This window comes from Hetaerina americana, unplaced genomic scaffold, assembly GCF_022747635.1.
Source record: "Hetaerina americana unplaced genomic scaffold, ioHetAmer1.1.p SCAF_10, whole genome shotgun sequence".
Classification (NCBI taxonomy): Eukaryota; Metazoa; Arthropoda; class Insecta; order Odonata; family Calopterygidae; genus Hetaerina; species Hetaerina americana.
The window spans coordinates 71,925,391-71,945,531 of record NW_027286070.1 but is presented as its reverse complement, the minus strand read 5'-3'; the positions used below and the strand labels follow the sequence as shown (position 1 = coordinate 71,945,531).

At 43.0% G+C, this 20,141-nt stretch overlaps 1 protein-coding gene across 2 annotated transcripts in view; it reads left to right on the top strand.

Annotated features, from left to right (window-relative positions):
• Positions 1–14,849: 14,849 nt before the first annotated feature.
• ry (xanthine dehydrogenase rosy) overlaps positions 14,850–20,141 on the top strand; it is a 58,524-nt gene continuing 53,232 nt past the window's right edge. The window contains exon 1 of one of the 2 annotated variants that reach the window (XM_071598850.1): positions 14,850–15,012. In XM_071598850.1, the coding sequence (XP_071454951.1) occupies positions 14,968–15,012 (45 nt within the window). In that variant the 5' untranslated portion in view covers positions 14,850–14,967. Of the gene's footprint in view, positions 15,013–15,800; positions 15,874–20,141 lie in introns of those variants that run through there. The other variant, XM_071598851.1, reaches the window with a different exon arrangement.

Genomic DNA, 20,141 nt, shown 5'->3' with positions numbered 1-20,141 from the left:
GTGTATCGAAACCATGGTCAGCAATAAAGTTTTAACTGTGGAAAATTGCAACGAAGTTTTCATCATGTGTATAACTGTAGTTTAAGTGCTTGCATGTGTGTGGGGTGTATAATTCCGAAATCAAATTTATCTCTTGAGGATCCCACATACTGGCAGCATACTCTAGGTGGGGCCTGACTAGGGCAATAAAACATCGTTCCTTCACTTTTTCGTCACATTTACCCAGCACTCTATTTACAAATCCCAATTTTTTATTAGCACGACCGCATATTTGTCGTATGTACTTCATGTGCTCTTCATGTGTTCCATGTGTGCTGAACCGTAGAAAATAAATCCTCACGTCCGAATACTGCCAATAAAATCGTGATTGGTTTAATTAACTCCTCCCAATCCTTATTACTTTTATGCAGGACGTCGCACCACAGTTCCTCATCAGGTCCGGTCATTTGTAGGTAGCAAGAGTTTGTATTCCATGTAAACTGATTATTGTAAGCCATAGAAATGCTATAGGGCTATAGTTGTGGGCATGACAATTGGTTTGCAAAAATTTTACAATTTCAGTTTCTATACGCTCTTTACTGTCGAATTTGTGATTGTGCCATGTTAATAGCTCCTTTCAGAATTATACGAGTAATTTTCTAAAATATTTCCCTCAAAGTTCCTCGGATGCTACAGGTAGAGTTCCAAAAGTATTGCAATTAAATTTCCCGCGCCGCTTTTATTGGTCGGAGTGGAATGGAACTACTTGCAGTAGGTGGGGGTGGTCTAAGCTTTGCCGAAAAATCAATCTCAGTACTATCCACACTATGGAAGCAGCAGTACGTCATTTATTGTAAACCTCTGCGCACCGACTGAGTCACGAAAGGCAAACCGAGCGGAAATTTCAAGTGAAATTTTGCAACGTATTGAAAATGAACCTGATTATTTGCACTGGTGACGAAACCTGAGTTTTTTTAATGCGACAAAGAAACAAAACACAAAAGCTCATAATGGCACACCGACCAGTCCACTAAGCCCAAAAAGGCAAGAATGAGCGAATCAAAAGTGAAAACAATGCTCATTGTCTTTGTCGAGAGTAAAGAAGTGGTCCATAAGGACTTTGTTCCTCAAGAACTGACAATTAACACTGCCTACCACGTGGATGTGCTGGAAAGACTCCGAAAAGAGAGCAGTCAGGACGAGAAAAGACATCTCCGCCACCTGACGACTCCATCACGACAACGCGCCTTGCCACAACGTGCTACGAGTCCGCGAGTTCCTGGCCGAACACCAGGAGCCAACGCTGCCCCACCCCCCCTATAGTCCTGAGATTAACCCAGCAGACTTCTTTTTATTCCCTCGGATTAAGGCAGCCCTGAAAGGAATCCTTTTTTCGTCCATAGAAGAGATCAAATCAGCCGTGACGAAGACCTCGCGAGAGGTCCCCGAAGACGCTTTCCAGGGCGCGTACCGGTCATGGCAGAGTCGCCTGGAAAAATGTGTAGAGCTCCAAGGACAGTACTTTGAAGAATTTTAAGTGTTTCTGCAAATCTATTCAATAAATTACTTAAAATATAGAAGCATTGCCTTCGGAACGCACCTTGTAGAATACCTACCCGAATCAACCACCAACATAGAGGTTAGAACTCCTGAATTCGCTAACATATTAGTTTTCCGATTGGAGTTCCGACCCTTAACCGCCATCTCTAATTCGATTCCCAGTTTATGCTGCGCCGATCCCCCCAAGGCTCCGTATTACCCGTCTGAGACCTTCCAGTTTGACCTGAAGAAGGTCTCAGAGAAGGCCGAAAGCTCAAACTTTCTAAAATGTGAGTGTTCTTTTACGTGTCATCTATTTTATTTTTGTGCTCTGTTGTGCCGTCCAAACGTTATATTGCTCTCACAAGTGTTAATTTTGCCCACCATATAAGTTCTCAGGCATGTAGATTAGGAGGAAATAAAAATGAACCGCAAACACTTATTCCATAGACTACCACTACACTAAAACAGGCCATCTAGAAGTGGACAGCAAGAAGGGTGAAATTCCATTACTCCAGGGCCATGCAACTAACGGTCCCTAACTATGACGCCACAGATGGAAAAAATGCCAACCCTGCTGTTGGCGGCGGACCGCGGACCCAGGGAGAGTGACTAGGGAAGGAAATGGGGAGCATGAAATCGCAACAAAAAAGAGATAAACGGAGCCGGCCAACGGCGTTCTCTTTAAAGTTTGAGGCCCTCACCGAGAGTCGTTCCTGCGAAGCGAACCTTTACTAAGGCTCAATTGAGAGCGAAGAAAGTATTTCCGTAAGTGAGTCGCGAGGCGTTCTTTGTCGAAGTGTAGTATACGTAAAGAAAGTAAGGGCAGCAAGCAAAGGTCAGCCTCGAGTCCCCTTCGTTTTGACGGCTCAAACGAAGGAAGTTTTCGAATGCGAAAGGGGTTTTTTTCCATTATCGGTAGAGAGTACGATGCGATCACGGCAGATTAGTTGGGGATCGAGATGGTGAGGTGGCTATCGTACTACCTTCCCACCCATAGGGCCCGGGTTCAAATCCCGGCGGTGTTGAATACTTTTCAGTGGTATCTCGATCCCTATTTGAGGTGCTTTGTGAAGGGCACTTTGAGTGAATACGCCGTCCGTCGGATGGGACGTTAAGCTGCGTACCCCTTGGCGGCTTTCGTAAAGAGTAGGCTAATGCCGACGCCGGGTTTCTCTCCACCCTTTATCCTTTCCTGTCCATCCCTAATGGCGCAAATGGCCTTAACTGTCGGTCGCCTCCCCTAATAAATACTACTACTATTACGACAGATTTTCCCCTTACCAATACAATAGTGCCCATGTAGCACCCGCTTCGGAAACTAAAGATGAGATTGATAACCGCCAACCGATATGAACATTTACCGGCAATCATAATCGAATGCATTGTTCATAATCACCTACTACACCGCACCCTCCATTACATTTCACCCCACCAATTCAGTTTTATCCGCGGTGGTTCATGTATAACTAATCTTGGTCTCCCTTACATTAACCTTGCATCTGCTTTTGAGTGAAACTCCCAATTTGATGTATATGCCTGTAATAAAACTTTGTCTGTAATAAATAAAACTTTGTCTTGTAACCACCACCTTGGTGTCTAAACTCAAAAGTTAAGACACCAAGATGGTGGCTCAAACCCTAACCTCCGCCACGCTAGACCGAAACGTAATTACTTTCTGGTCAACCCTCGTAAAAACGACGGTGTTCTATTATCTACCATTGCCGAGTTCCTGGACTCTCGTGTTCAGTGTACACTGATTGACGGATCGCCATCCGTATGCCTACCTACCTGTCCAATCCGGGGTACCACAAGTCAGTGTTCATGGTCTCTTGTTTTTCCCCAGACATTATTGATTTTGTCATTCCAAACGCTGGTAACGTTCCGCTATAAGCCGATTATTACAATACATTCAAGTGCATTGATGGAGCTTTGAAATCGCGCTATCTTCAATCGCCGCTAAATGCCATTTGTATTGGATGCAGCAGAAGGCAGTTACGCATTAACCCCTTCAAATTATCCCTACTGCCTTTTTCTTTGAAATGGATCATTACCTTGACCGTGTACACGATCAACCAATGCCCAATTCCCTCTATGAAAACCCTGCGATGAGAGTAGAAATCACCTCTAACGCTAAGCTCTATTTGGCGTGAGAAATTGACTCACGCAAATTTTGTATAAAAAGTATTGGGATTGGATAATCTTTAGCAATAGATTTATTTCAGATTTTGTTACAAATACTCAAAGTTCTACAAAATGCATCCCTTGAGCGTCGACATACTTTTACCAGCGGCTTATCCACGAATCGAAGACTCCCTGGTAGTCGTATCCAGGAATATCCTTGAGGGTACAAGCGTGCAAGCTTCTTTGACGGTACTTAGGGTCCCATGGTGGTGTCCTTCAAGGGAGGATTTCACTTTTGGCAATATGAAATAGTGCTCTGGTACCAAGTCTGGACTCTAAGGAGGTTAGGAAATAGTTGTGGTGCCGTTTTTTGCCGAGTAGTTAGTTACCTTGGAGCCTCAAGCGCTCGATATCTTCGGGACGAATTTAGCGCTGATATTTGGTAATGGTGTGCTTTGTCATCTTTTCAATACCAATACGATCTGCTAGCATGCACGCACTGAAGCGACGGTCTGAATTCAGCACTTCACGCACAGGTCACACGTTGTCGTCGTCGGTTCTTGACGTCGATGGCCGTCCAGCGCGTGCCTCGTCCACCCTCGCACACTCTCGACCATTTTTGAAGAGCTTTTGTCGCTTCAAAAATGAGGTTTGCGACTTACATTCACCCTTAAACACTTATAAAATCATGTTCAACGTCTATCTACCCGATTTTCCCAGTCCAACACAAAATTACAGGGTCCGTCCGGAAAATAAGTGTACTGACTCCTGGGCTGGGCGCACCGCTTCAGGCGCGCCCAGCACCGCTCTGACGGGCTGCGATTGGAGGGGGGTATGTTGGCAAGCGACGCTGAAAAAGGCAGTCGGCTCTGAGCTGTGGTGTAGTGAGGAGCTCTGTTAACGCGAACCTCCACGCTCGACCCACGTCACGGAACGCGATGCCGAAGCAGCGTTATTCGATCAAATTTGCGGTAAAGCTTGGGAAATCGTCTACCGAAACTGTCGGTATGATTAACCAGGCTTACGGGGAGTCAGCCATGTCCAGAAACATGATCTTTCGGTGGCACAAGATGTTCGTGGAGGGCAGAGAAGAGGTCGGCGACGAGTCTTCGAGAGGTTCCCGATGATGTCTTCGCGGGAGCGTTCCAGGAATGGGAACGCCGCTGGAACAAGTGTATCGACTCACAAGGGTCCTATTTTGAGGAATATTAGCTTAAGATATGTAAAAGTGTATGAAATTTTTTTTCCTGAGCTCAGTACACTTATTTTCCGGACGAACCCTGTAGATGGCGTCTGTTCAATCGTTCGCTGCATTTTGCACTCGCCCCTAGTCACTCGACAGGGGACCAGCAAAAACACTATCTAGCAGCTTAAACGAGCTCTCGCAGGCGATTGGCGCTTGGCGCGTGTTAAAGGTCCACTCCCCCCCCCCCCCCCACCACCACCGAACCTACGTGGTGCGAGCGTGCAGGGACAAAGAGTCACGTCAGCAAAAAATAATTTCATACATTTTTTACGTAAACCTTGTGGACAAGATAACTCAAGACGATGAGTTCATTGTCATGTCCTACCTGTCATTTCCCAGGAAGATCTAGTTACTGAAGAGTCAAAGTTTTACTTAAAATGAGGTTGCCCAGAGGCGTCACCTGAGATCAAACCCTGGTCCTCGGATCAGCAGCCTAGGGCGCTACTCAGTGGACAACCACGTCCATTTTCTTTAAAATAAGGGCAAGAAAAAATGATGCATTGATGTTTATATTTGACTTCAGAATTATTTCTCAAAACAATCACCTTTTTTTCATCAAGACCTGTTTTACGAGCATTCTTTATGAGCGTAATTATAACAAAGCGAGAGCTATTACAAATTATTTCTCAGTCTCATCCGCCCATGGTATTTCTGGGACATCTTTTTGAGCTGGGGATATTATGAAATGCATATTAGCGGATGATTCCGTTAAAAGTTACTGCTGCTGCATCTCCCGCAGTTTCTTTGGAATTTGGAAGTGCACAGTGAAAAGATCAACAGAGCAAGAGCGGCATAAAGTGAGGCTTAAAAGGTCTCGTCAAAATGTGTTAGAAGGAATGGTTCAGGGAGAGGGCGTGAAAGGGAAGGATTAAGATTATCAGATCGAGGAAGGATACAACGAGAACACATCTCGAGAAGAAATGAAAGGAAGATCGGAAAGGAAACTAATGTGGGTCTAAATTCAATCCAACCTAACTATTATCAACTCCAAGAGAAAAAAAAAGATATTTTAACAAATATTCACCACAAAACGATCGGAGGAGACTTTTTGAGAAAAAAAATGTTAAAATCTGTGACACTTGAAAATAATGGAATCACTCATTCCTTAAGAGACTGCATGAAATAAGCAGTAAACTAAATAAATGCCAAAAAGAAAATGTGTACTCGTTCCACATAAGTTTTTCGATCCGCTGCTTCATTCTCGATCGGAATCGCGAAATGGGAACCACTCGCAATTGATTACTCCGTGTGCTTCCATGCGACGTCACTTCGCCAAAGGCCACAATTACTCGGTTCTTTTCCGCAGAAACAAGAGCCAAGCGCCCTTAAACGGTGTGGGACGAGATTAGATTGAACCCGTATTCAAAGAGCGAACTCGTTTACTCTCGCGTTCCGGTTAGAGAGAGGAACGGGTGGGGGTTAACAATGAAACAAAAACGGGAAAGGCGAAAATAAAAGAAGTCGCTCGAGCGCTCAGGGAAACAAAATCTCACGTTTCAGTCACTCAATAAAACTCCCGCGCCAACTCCCTTCTGGACGCCGCGGTCGGGGTGTGAACATTTCCCATCGAAATTGAATGTCAACAAGGGCTACTTCGTATTGTTGTCCACGGCGGTTTACCGAGGGAGGGAGGGAAAAGGAAAATAAAATGGGACCCGTTCGAACGTCCGGAGTGACAATAAATCGGCGGAATTGATGCGGGCGATTCGAGGGCGTGATTGCATTTGGCAGCGATAGGTATTAATAGTAGTGAAAGACGACCCCCTCCGGTCGTGTCGCGGGCAAGCTGTTAAAATGCTCGGCGTTATGAATCACCGACGACAACCGCGTTGGCAAAGAAATAACGACGCAAAAGGATTCATTATCTGCGTCGCGGGCGCGCGTTAGATTGACTGGCTCGAACGTCATCAGGTCGCTCATTTTTGCAGCCCGGCGTGGTGGTCAGAGTCGGGAAAGAAGAGAAGAAATATCGGGAAACCCCCGCGTTTCCAAATTGTATTTACAGAATGGGCCGTTGTTTTCTCTTCAGGGAGAAGCAAGTTTCGAGGATATAAGCTAATAAAAGAGTCATCGAAAGGCTGTGGGAATGTCGTCATCGTTTGCACCTCATTCAATTTATTCGGAAATAGAATTGCTATGAAGGAGAAAAAAAGAGACCCATTGGGCTTACGAGTGGTAACTGGATGAAGTTTTACTTACGGGTATGAGATTTGAGTAAACTTAAACTCTGCAGTATATTTTTGGATAAATTTGTACTGCAGGAGAGTTAATGTTTTGTGTTTAATGTTAGGCATTGCCATTTGGATTAATGATTTAGCATGAAACTAATCAGAACTGGTGATTGGGAACCCAAGTGAGTTCCAGCGAACGAACGAATCTATTTCAGTTGTGCTAGAAGATGCCTAGATGTAAGAAAGATATCGGCTGTGCAATCGATGAGAGTGAAAACCTTGTTTCTCTTATGTTTTTGCATATAGCGCTGTTTTCGCTCGTCAAATATACGAGGACAGGCTTGAAAGTGATGCCCACATGCTGCTAGACCACAAACAAAAAACAAACAGCAAGATAGGACGAAAAAGTACATTGAAGTATAATCCTTAAGTTTCAAAATCATATATTTATATTTCAACATAGTCACCGTTAAGGCTAACACATTTCTCCCAACGTGTAACAACAATTTTATTCATTCCGTCGCTGAAAAAGTCATCTTCCGACTTTTCTCGAATCCAGGACTTGACAGCTGCCTTCACCTCATCGTCCGAGGTGTAATGATTACCTTTAAGGTGTCTCTTGAGTTGAGAAAAAATCGGGCTAATGGGGAATATGTGGAATCGGTGCAAATATCAGGTTTCGCAGAGCCTCTCCAGTTGCGCGCGAGGTGTGAGGACGAGCGTTGTCATGCTGCAAGATTATTGGCGCCCGAAACTAACTAACACGACAAACTTCTTCCTTGGATATTCCAATACGGTTGGCGATGCCCTTTCGAACGATTCAACTGTCATTTTGAATCAAATCTTCGACGAGTTTGCGATGTTTATCATCTGTGGCTATGATCGGACGTCCGCTACGTGTTTCATGAACAATTATGGCTTTTCCAGGCTCGCAACCACGAAATTTTACCACCCATCGATTTAAAGTAGACCTATCAACCACATTGTCACCATACACAGTCTTAAAACGACGATAAATCTCAGAAAGAGTTACTGTTTTAGTCACGCTATTGAACTCGCATTGTCACAACACTAGAACACGTCTCCATACTTCCGCTTCTCAAAATATACTGGATGCCCAACCTCAAACCTGCGCATGCGTGTTGAGGGGGGATGTTACTTCCATATTCCACCAGGAGTGCTTCTGAACGCCATTTTGTTTGTGGTCTACAAGCATCTGTGCGTTAGTTTTCAGTGTACTCTCGTATTCATAATGAACTTGTGTTCGTAAATCTCCAGTGGTCCCTGCCTGTCAAAGCGATTGCTCGATTATTGCGCCCTCTCTGTGTGTCTGTCGCCCCTCTGTTTTCTAAGAATTCATATGGCATTCTCTTGGCACTTTTGAACTGTAGAAGTGTCCTCGAACGCAGGTTCACCAAAGGGCAAGGTAATATTTCACCGTTTGATCTGAATGACCAATCCTAGCACAAATGTATGATGGTCAAAGTAGGGTTAAGCACATGACCTTTAAATTGCCAAGTCGATCAGTTAACTCTATTACCACCGCGAACGATTGTTGAATTATCGTACCAATTTATTCATTTGCATTGATGGCATTTTTTAACAGTCTTCGCAGTGCATCCAGTCAACAGTAGTAATGGGTCTAACAGATTTCGCATGAATGTTGGACTAGTCGGCCCTTTCCATGTGCCCTTTCGGTGGAACACGGGTGCCATGTCTTTTTGGAAGTGCTGGAGTAGATGCGATATGACCCCCTGCCACACGCCCTTGCGGAGGAGGGATAAAATTTATTTGGTGCTAAATTGCTTCGAATAAGATGCAGGATATCTTATATTCGTACCAACGACATAATTCCTGCCAGAATATGTTTCTGAGTTAGTTGCGGGCGAAGTGAGTGTATCTTGTTTGTGGTCCAGATGATCAAGATGAGTGAGAGTGCATTTGGGAGGCTATGTAAGAAGGCTTCGCAAAGTATGCGGCGTTGATTAATGCCAAAATCAAGTGTTTACGGTGACCTACGTGTAGAAATTTAAGGAAGAAATTATAGAGAACCTTATGTTCGGGAAGAGGTCTGCCACGAAGGGCCATAAACGAACCGAAGGGCCTCTTGAAGTGTGGTCATTAGAGCCAGCTAACCTATAGGAACAACGGTTGTTCAGTACCCGTCTACAAGAGTTCGGGGGTCGCTCTATTATGGAACCGAACTAGTATCCTGATGAATTCCTCGTTTCTATAGACACCAATTATCTCCTCTGCTACCACAGAGAGACCAAAGTCCCAATAGGCTCAAAAAAGCCTCATAAGATATTTGTAAACTGAAGTTAGGCCCGATTCACGATCTCTCCTGCTGTCAATCACTACCCACGAAAGAAAGGAATTTGGAGCAGAAATTTGGAATGAGATTGAAATAATTAATGGCAGGAGATGTAATGATTCCTTTGGTGCAACACCTTTGTCAATCAAACTTTTCATTAACAACCAACATCTTTGGTTTATCATAAAAAATCAGCACGGTTTCCGATCCCGCGAGACACAACTTGCGCCGTTTGCTCATGATATTCTTATTTAGGGAAAGAGTAATGTTCCAGTGGACGTGATTTTTGTAGATTTTAAGAAAGCCTTCGACAAAGTATCTCGTAGTAAACTACTCACAAAGCTAGAAGCACATGGCACAGATAAATATATCCGGGGTTGGATGAAAGATTTTTTGAACCGTCGGGTTCAAAGAGAAGTGATAGGTGGAAGTAACTCAAAGGTAATAGAAGTTACTTCAGGTGTTCCCCAGGGAAGTGTCATCGGGCCTCTTTTATTTTTACTTTACGTTAACGACATTGAATCCGTCTTCCCTAGTAAGATAGGTTTATTTGCCAAAGATGCAGTGGTCTTGTAAAAAGAACAATACGCACCCGAACGCCGACTGCATTTGGAACACCGAAATGGAATGTGTAGACTCGATTAAAAATACCTAGGCGTTACCCTCACTATCGATGGCTTGCGGGGGCATATAAATATGAATCGATGTTGAAAGCTGTCATAAAAGGGAGGGGGGGGGCTACATTATCTCCGTTAAAGTAGGCAGTAGTGAGAGTAGAAGTGGTTTTTAGGGGAGGTGACCGACAGCTACTGTCATTTGTGTCATTACGGATGGACAGAAAAGGATGAAGGGTGGAGAGAAACCCGGCGTCGGTATTAGCCTACTATAATCGAAAGGTGCCAAGGGGTCAAATAGTTTAACGTCCCATCCGACGGACGGTGTACTCACTCAACATACCAACGAAGCACCTCAAGTAGGGATCGGGATACCACTTAAAATATCTGCCGGCTCCAGGACTCGAACCCGGGCCTTCTTGGATGGAAACCAGGACGTTAGCCACCGCACCATCCCGATCCCCGAGATAACAGGTTTTTGACGTGTTTTCTGAGTCATAAAGTCACCCAATTTACATCTTGGATTTGGGACCAGAAGTAAACATGTGGTTAAGTTAAAAAAAACGCAGACGGCGGTAATGTTTTATTGCCTCGCCTGAGTTGGGTCATTTAAAATTTAATTGATTCATACGGCTAGGGCGTCGGCTGGTTAGGCAAAACCTGAGAAACCTGTTGACTTTTGACGAGAAATCGATGATTATGCCCATGATGAGGGGAGTATGATTAACTTTGCCTGATTAGAATTCAATGCTATAATCCTTTCATGTTGTCTGCTAAAACAAAGCTACAATGTAAATAATTACGACTACGTAGTCTTTGGGTTTTCGAAATTCATTCTACGGAAAACCGGAGTCTGGGTTCGGGAGTAAATTAATTGAAATGAACAATAAATGCAAACTGAACAAGTAATACCCGAGCTTGTTTTTTCACCATCATTACGCCAAGTCAATTTTTGGTTTGTTCCATCGCAGATTCTTCCTGAAGCTCTACCTATTCAATGCACGACCGACAAGTCACGCCTCCACTCCTCGGAAAGCGTCCGATAAGGTTAGCTACATCATTATGTTCTATAAATGTATTTTTACACGCACAAAATAGAATTAATACATTTTATACATGTTTTTTCGTGCATTTTTACTTCATTTATTTATTTTCCTGCCTTTTCTGAAATCTCTTCGTCTGTAATTCAACCTGTCCAATCGGCGTGCATCATTCTCTCGGTGCACAACGGTCCCATCGCTTCCAGTCCTTTGTAAAACGGCACTGAAGGGCATAAAATGGCACATTTGCATAATTGAAGGAGCTAACGACGGAATGGTGCTGTATAACGATAACGATGGATAATAAATCGGAGAGGGGAAGGAAGAAAGGAGAAGATTCGCCCAGTAGTAGTTCATTAGGCTCTTAAAAGCAGAAAAACATATTCCGTCCACGGGTCATTTTCTAATTCATTTCGTATTCATTAATTTAATTGTGATATTTTTTTCTCTAACCATTCAGGTTTCACTGAAAGTTCGGGACTTTTCGCGTGCTTGATGGAGAACTATGACTCTAGCAACATCAGGAATGGTATAGTGTATTAATTAAAAATTGTCCTTTTACTTTTATCTTTCTTGCTGCTTATTGAACATTTAATTCGTGTAAAGTCAGTCTTTCGCCCGTCCCCTATGGAAAGTCTTTAGGAATCGTCCTTGAAAGTTGGTTTCATTTCTTTTCCTTTTCACCATTTTCATTTTAATGTCAGCAGCATAATTATATCTACACCATGGAAAAATAATTGTTGTAATGTATATGTATCTTTTCTCGAATTAATAGGGGTTTCGCAGGTCTTCCACACCCTCCTTCTCTTAGTTGGTATTTTTCCTGCGTGGGGTTTCGCTAGGTGAGCAATGCCACGCTCACCCTAGATTTTCCCACAAACCTCATTCTTTGCCTAGACTTTCCTTATTTTATTGTTCTCTATCTTCACTGTCATTTACTTTTAGTATGTGTGTATATGTCGGTGTATCCTGAAATTATATATGTATATGTAAGTAAGTATGGGTATGTATATATATATATATATATATATATATATATATACAGAAACAGATATAAGGAAAAGGGATAGGAACACATATAAAGGACGAACACAACAGAGGTGGGGAAGGCGGAATCGAACGGATCACAAGAGTAAAAATATTTCCTCAACCGGGACTCGAACACCGGATCTTTCCACTTGCCGGGCGGATGCTCTTAACCACTGGGCTTCAAGCATTGCTGAGTGTATTGGAAATGCAGTGCGACAGGTATGGGATGAGAATCAATATTAATAAAACAAAGGTTATGCGATTTTCTAGAAAGAGAAAGGCTGAGCTAAACATTAAAATAGGAGGGCAAAACTAGAGCAGGTAGAACAGTTTACGTATCTCGGTAGTGTTTTGGACCAACACGGTCATAGTAGTAGGGACGTAAGGAGAATATATGCGCTAGGCAAAGAGGCTTTTACAAGGAGGAGGGAGTTGATGAGATGGACGTTGAGTAAGGATATTAAGAAAAGACTCGTAAAAACTTTAATGTGGAGCGTAGCTATGTACGGTGCGGAAACGTGGTCATTGAAGCAGGAGGATAGACGTAGATTGGAGGCTTTTGAAATGTGGGTGTGGAGAAGAATGGAGAGGGTGAAATGGACAGAGAAGAAAACAAATGAGGAATTACTTGGTATGGTGGGCGAAGAGAGGGGTTGCTGGGAGAAATCCTATGGAAAAATGAATGAAGGGAGTATTATTCGGCAGTAGGATGTTGAGGACTGTAATAGAGAAGAGAATATTAGGTAAACGAGGAAAGGGAAGGAACAGGATAGGGAGCAATGTTGAACGTGATGAAGGGAGGAAGAAAGTACTCAGAGATGAAGAGGGACCTGGCGTAAAGTAGGATGCTGGATTTTGTTAGGAGTCACAATATATTTAATTAGTAGCTGTGTCCACCCAAAAACCTACCTTAACCGATTGATTACCTAATTATGTATATATATATATATATATATATATATATATATATATTCGGTATGCAAATCTGTGCATAATGAATGCCAGCCTGTTTTTATGTATTTATGTGTATATACACATGTAGTTATGAATTTTATGCCTAATACGACGCTGGATTAAATGGAAGAAGGGACCATTTGGTCTCGATTTCGCCCAAATAAAGACCTCTGTCAATCTATCTCTAGATGAGTTCAAAAAAATTTAACGTCGTTACTCAATATTGTTAGCGTTGTATTTCTAAATGCTCAGATATTCCGGTTTTTAAACAGGCATGCAGTTTAATGCGAATCGATTGCTTTCCGAAATAACATACGAATAATATTCCGCAGTTCCCGTCAAACCCTCGTGCCATCATCGAAAAACAAGTACCTACTAACCCCGCATTTGACTAGAGTTGGAGGTGCAGCCTTCCACTGAACACCACTCTCAAAGCGTTTTCATTTTCCCTTTCCCTTTAACCAGTTCAATTTCATAAAGAGAGAGGTTTCATGGGTGATATGGTGGAATATCATGATTAATATAAAATCGGCAACTATCCACAAAATAAAATTTAATGCGTCCAGTTTCAGTATAACTACATCACCATCAGGTCGGACCTGATGATAATGTAGTTACATTGAAACCGGTCTCATTAAATTTTATTTTGTGGATAGTTGCCAATTTTAATTTATCACGATTCAATTTCCTTTCGACCTCATCTTTATTGACTGTTTTTGTTCGCTCTACGTAATTTAGTCCACCAAATTTCATATTCCATGTGTGCCAGGTGGCACATTTTGTGGTAAACTAGTGCTGTATCCGAAGTCTGCGACCTTTGTTAGAAGCAGAGAAAATTCGCTACAGCGAACTATGTACAGCCTTCCGATCGGTCGAATCTTTGGCAAAATGTTTATGATTATACGTAACTAAGAATGCAACGACTAATTGTGAAAATAATGAAATTAGAATGATACACGTTACATTTTCTGCCAGCGTTGAAGTCCTCTGCGAATCTTGCTGCAATATACGTATTTACGAAGCTAAAAATTTTTCACAAAACATTCTGACATCAAAAGGAAAAATAAAAAAGTTCCCGAACTCTCGATAATTCCATTCATTCGCACAATTTGAACCAACCTAACGACCGCCTTTGCCTCGCGGGTGAAATTGGGTAAACGCCCACGTGATGCACTCGGGCAAGAGCGTTCGGAGTTGTCTACAGGTAGACATTGGCCGCCAAACTTAGGGCGAATTGTTCCGGAAGCGTTGTCTCCGTGAGAGAAGATTTTTTAAATCGTCGCAACGTCCAACGCTTTACCTGAAATATAGGAGATCGGGGATTCGCGGCTAACATTTCAACTCAAAGGTTCTTCCTATCATGATGCAAAAAAATCTCGGATTTATTCCGATAAGGTAACGTGAGGATCACCAAATATATTTCATTCGGGAATAAGGAACCTCTGTCATCTTTCGGTTTGAAGCAAAGTGGATCACATTGCCATTAGATTAATCAAAGGGAAGATTCCCAAAACCTTCAGTGCTTTTTCGTCTCCCGTCGGTGGATTGTGGAGATAATGAGTTAAAGCGCACAGAGGAGCGCCGGTCACAAGTCCCGCCACTCTTGTGGCGGAGTGATGCCTGGAGCCCTGTCGCCCTCGGACGAAAACAGAGAAAGCCGTCTGGTTGGCAGCGGTGGTCCCCGACCACTCTCGTGCACGTTCTAATTCCTTCCTCCTCCTGATCGCCTCCCCGCTCATCCCATTCCATATCCGCCGTCGGGGAAGGGGGTGCGGGAAGGTGTGCGGGGCGGTTGGACTGAGAGGAGGCGTAGAGCAGACCACTGCGGCAGGCATCGTTAGAAGGTTGTCGGCCGTCCGACGGGAAACACGCTGCTTGGAAGCCGGAGACATTGGATCGAGGAGTGGGCAAATCCCGGGAATCACTTCGGCGACCCCCACTCGGCAGCGAAGTCACGATGGCAACGTATCAAGAGGTCATCTTCTACGTCAACGGCAAAAGGGTGAGACCTCCCAGTGCATACTCCGCGAGGGCGAGTGGAAGGTCCGAATGCGAGTTTTACTCTCGGGCCGTCGCGACCTCAAATCTATTTGTGACATCCCCCGGACCGCAAGGCATCCCAGTTTGCCCTCGGATCCACATCGTATCGAAGTCGTGACCCCTGTCCGGGTCGGATTGGATAGGTGGTTGCGCAGTGTATCGTGGCACTTTCCGTGGTTTTGTTTGTTTGTGCGAGAGGATGTTTTTTTCGAATCGTGGATACCATAGAATTAAGTGATGGCCTGTGCGAATGTCGCGACATCTACCAAATTCATTAGAACACAACGTGGCAGCTGTGTCCGATCGGACTCGGCTCCTTGAAGGCTGGGCGGCGAATATTCCGGTCAACCAATTCTATTTGCCGGCTCTAAGTCGGGACCGGAGAATATTTTAGATCCGCAGTATATTTTAGCCCCTGAAAGTTTCGTGCTCGACTGACTGTATATTTTTCAGCGGTCCCATCACCGAACGGAGAGTGAATGCTTATATGTGTTCATTGCATTCCAAATAGAGAAGCACTGAACCTAGACAAACGCGGAAACCCCAAAGTTATACCCGGCTGGTTTGCATGTACAGCGTGCTGAACACCGCGGGCAACTGTGGAGAGATTGACTCGCATTCTAAGGACTGTTTTCACATGTTGCGTGTGCTAATTAAGTATTTCCTCATCGAGTACGGGGAGATCAATCTGTCAAGATAACAGAAACACAGCAATTCCACTCTTGAAATTTATCGACGATTCTCTCGACAAGATTGAGTCACCTGGTGATGCCACTCACAGTGGTGGGAAAATTGTCGACAATAAATATTCATTGTGGAATAGGTGTGTTTCCTAATCTGTGAAACAGTGTCATAGGTTCAAACTGTTAAATTTCAATTTTGTGTCCACCCATGTCTGTGCATTTTAAGAATAGCTACGGAACCAGTCACTCTACTTCGCTTATAGTAATTCTCTTCAACGCTGGCGCGACACTTGGCAATTAGAATTAAACTTGAAAAAGTTCGTAGTCATAAATTTTTGGAAAAACAGGAATTCCTACCCGAACGCCCTACCTAGGCGTTACCCTCACTCACGATCTCTCCAGGGTGAAACACATATCGGGAATATGTGGACAAGCTAACAAAAAATAAGGATTTATTAGAATAGTGCTCGGTAATGTAATGAAAAGGGCAAAGAGAAATGTTATCTTTCGCTGGTTAGACCTCATTTAGAATATACTGCTAGTAATATATTGGATCCTCACGAAGTTGGATTGATTGCCGAATGGAATAGCATACAGCGTAGAGGAGCTAGATTTGTAAAACGTTTTATGATAAACTTAGTAGCGTGTCTGAAATATTAGGGCAGTTAGGCTGGGAATCACTCAATGGAGCGAAGGTTAAATTACAGATTGAAGCACTTGCATAAATTGAAGAGATAACTCTTTAGTAGTGATGTTGAAAATGCATTGTTACCCTCATTGTACTACTGCGGGAGAGATCATGTTAGTAAAAGGAGAGAGATCAAGTGCAGAACTGATGGGTTTAAAAATGCAATTTTTCCCACGAACGATAATGGATCAGAATAAAGTTGTCTGACCGCGGTATGGTCATTTCGGGTCCAAATAAGTCTGGCGTGTATTCACCCCCGCCACACCACAGAGTACATTGATAAAGAAATAAATATAATGCTTATCTTTTGCGCTTCTACTTTCAATTTGATCAGACGGGTTACGTTTCTATCCACTTTATGCGGAAATCTTCGTTTCAGTAATACATTTCGCAATAATATGATGCTATAAACTGATAGAATATTGTACAAATAATACAAGGATGTTGTATAATCAATGATAATATTGGGTACGCATGTTGGTAAAGGTTCTGAAAACACTAGAAATGATATTTGAAAAAATGTTTAAATGTTTCAGTAGTTAATGCATGACGCACAGTTAGCTGCGATATCAACTCAAATCAATTGTCTTTAAATAACGAGCCGTGAAATTTCCTCGCAAACCCTGATGCCTCTCGCTAATTGAACTTAAGTTAACGTATATTTTTTGTTTCATATTTTTAATTTAATTATTATGTCTCATTAAGTGGAAATGTTTTCACTTTCACAATCAGAAGATCTGTCCGAAGTCTCAGATCGATTGTAATGAAATCTGTCGTCACTCGCCAAAATAAATACTAATACGGTTTCCACAAATGATATGTTGAAAATGGACCCTGCTTTGCGTTCCAAAATATTCGATAGTGAGCATCAAAATATTTCCAAACGCTTGCATTACAAAACCTTGGTGTTCGGGGAATGTCTCATGATGGAAAGAATGATCACCAGCGTCCGCGGGCCATGGTTTTCTTCTATGATATTGGAATTCGAGTCGATTTCCTTTTTATCGTGTACTTTGAAAGCTTAATTAGGCGGAAGAAACCGATGAAGGATCACGCATGCGTGGCTTTCATTTCCCCGCCTCGATTGCGATGAGTGTCCATGCATCGGTCTGCTGCGTTGAATGGTGGTGGTAGCGCGTGTTGCTACGACGACCCACACCAGGGCGCGCATTCGCCCTCGCGATCCACTTGTGGTGAAGGTGAAAGTTGTATAGGTCGGGCGTTCGCAAATCCTGACCAATGGCAACGTCGACCAGATACCCGCAGCCGGTCGACCTCTCTGCGGAATTCGCTCTGCCTACGCTGGTTGTTTTGCAGACGAGTCGATCCTCCGTTGTTTTCTCTGCTTTTTTTCTTAACATTTACGGGTGTTTTGTGGCAAGAGATTCAATAGCGTTGAATTACGTATACCAGCATCTCGTTCTTGTTCGTCTAAACGAGCGCTCTCAATTACTTAGATGAAATGTTTTTATATCAAAGCCTCGTTGCTAGAAAATGTGCAGGCAATATTTAGTAAGGAAACGCACATACGAGGTCTGTCCAATAAATACGCGAAATGAGGCCATAAAAACTTTATTTTGCAAAATTTAGTCCGCATCGATTTTGTCCCCTGTTCAAAGTACTATCCATTCGTTGCTATGCACTCATTCCATCTTTTACTTTACATAGTTCAAAGCGCCCGTGGAAGTCCTCGGCAGTTATGCTTTTTAGTTTTCTCGTCGTTTCTTGCTTTATTGTGTTCACATCTTCCCAGTGATGTACCTCATCACATTTTTGCATTTTGGGAATAGGAAAAGATCGCGAGGGGACGAGATCTGGCGAATTGGGAGGATGATCAAGGATTAAGATCATTGAATGTTTTGCCAGACACTGGCGAACAATCAATGCTGAATGTGCAGGGGCATTGTCATGGTGAAGGATCCATCCATCGCCTTGAGTCGAATTTGGTCGCACGCGGTCTCTCAAACCCTTGGGAACTGTAAGGCAGAACTCAGCATTTGCTGTTTGTCCTTCCGGAAGAAATTCATGATGAACAACACCTTCGACATCAAAGATAACCAGGAGCATTTTTTTGATTTTCGTTCGCCTTTTTCTTGATTTTTTGGTTTGATTTAATCCACTTGAAAACGGATGTTTTCTTCAGAGCATTATCACTGTAAACAGCTGTCAACATTTCAGTAATTTCTTGATAATTTCTCCCCCACTTCACTAGAAAACTTGATGTTGATTCGTTGCTCCGTCATTTCGTCAATTTCCATTTTCGACGAACACTAAAATCAAGGACAACAGAAACTAACATAACTGGCACCATGCGCACAGCTCGACGTTCCGCCAAGCACAGACGGCTCATTTGGCCCCAAGGACAACTAGCGCCACTAGTGGGCGTCCGCGTCATGGCCGCCATATTGCACCAGTTCGCGTATTTATTGGATAGACCTCGTATGGCAAGGAAATGAGGAGGCATGTTTTTCAATTCAATTGTACACACCGTCATCATGTTTGGGGTTAATGAAATTTTATGTCTCGGTCCTTATCGAATATTACGGTGCCCTTTGTATAATTTCGGACAACTTGGGCTTAGTATGTATAATGTTTTAATTCAAATTCAAATCAGTTTTCAAATGATGTGCGTTTCATTTTCCTTTTCATTTGTTGTCGGAGAATTCCGTCCTATGACTCTCTGTGTAGGAGGACAAACGTTATCCTACCTTAATGGTTAATGGGGCAGCGGTAAATTTCTTTTCCCCGGAAAAAAAGCGCATGAGAACTACTCCAATGTTATGTAAATCCACGGGAGAGCGGGTAGGTTATGCGTAATCTCTGCGAATGGCGAGCGTCGTTGGGGACGTTCCACAAGGGCGCCAACCCGCATCAGACTGAAATGAACTCACTTTTGGTCCTCCATTAAAATGATGTCATGAAACCGGAACAATAAATCTTTAAAATAAAGTTTAGGGGATATTCATTTTGCCCTTCGAGTAGCATTAAGTTAACAAACGGATATGTGCATAGGGTGAGAACATAATTGTTTGCAAGTGATCGATGCTGTGCAAAATTTCAACAAGCGAATATCAACAATGATATCGCGCTAATTAAACTGGGAGCCAGAATAAAGATTCGGCAGGAATTTTTTAACCCTTTTTTTATTATCCATTATTAAAATAGAAAGAAAGACTCGTACTTTTCCACAGATTTTATTATACGGTACAAGTATGATTATTACGGTACAATTATGTATTATGATACGGTACTTTTTTTATTAGGTAATCTACCGGTTAAGGTAGGTTTTTGGATGGACACAGCTACTAAATAAATATTTTGTAACTCCTAAAGAACACAAAATCCAGTATTCTCCTCTACATCAGGTCCCTCTTCATCTCTGAGTACTTCCTTCCTCCCTTAATCCCGTCCAGCATCTCTATCCTGCTCCTTCCCTTTCCTCGTTTGCCTAACATTCTCCCCTCTATTACAGTCTTCAACATCCCACTGCCGGTCAATAGCCCCTTCATTCATTTCTCCTGCGTCCATAGGATTTCTCCCAACAAACACCTCCCGTCTATAGAAGTTGACCCGTTTATAGGAGAAATATTCTTCATTTTACCGCATACGAGATAATATCTGCCGCACATGCATGATTTGCTTTGCGATTTTCTCCCGAGTTGTATCGCGTGGATATGCATCGCAAGATAAGTCGCAGGTGCAGTCGTACATATGTATCGT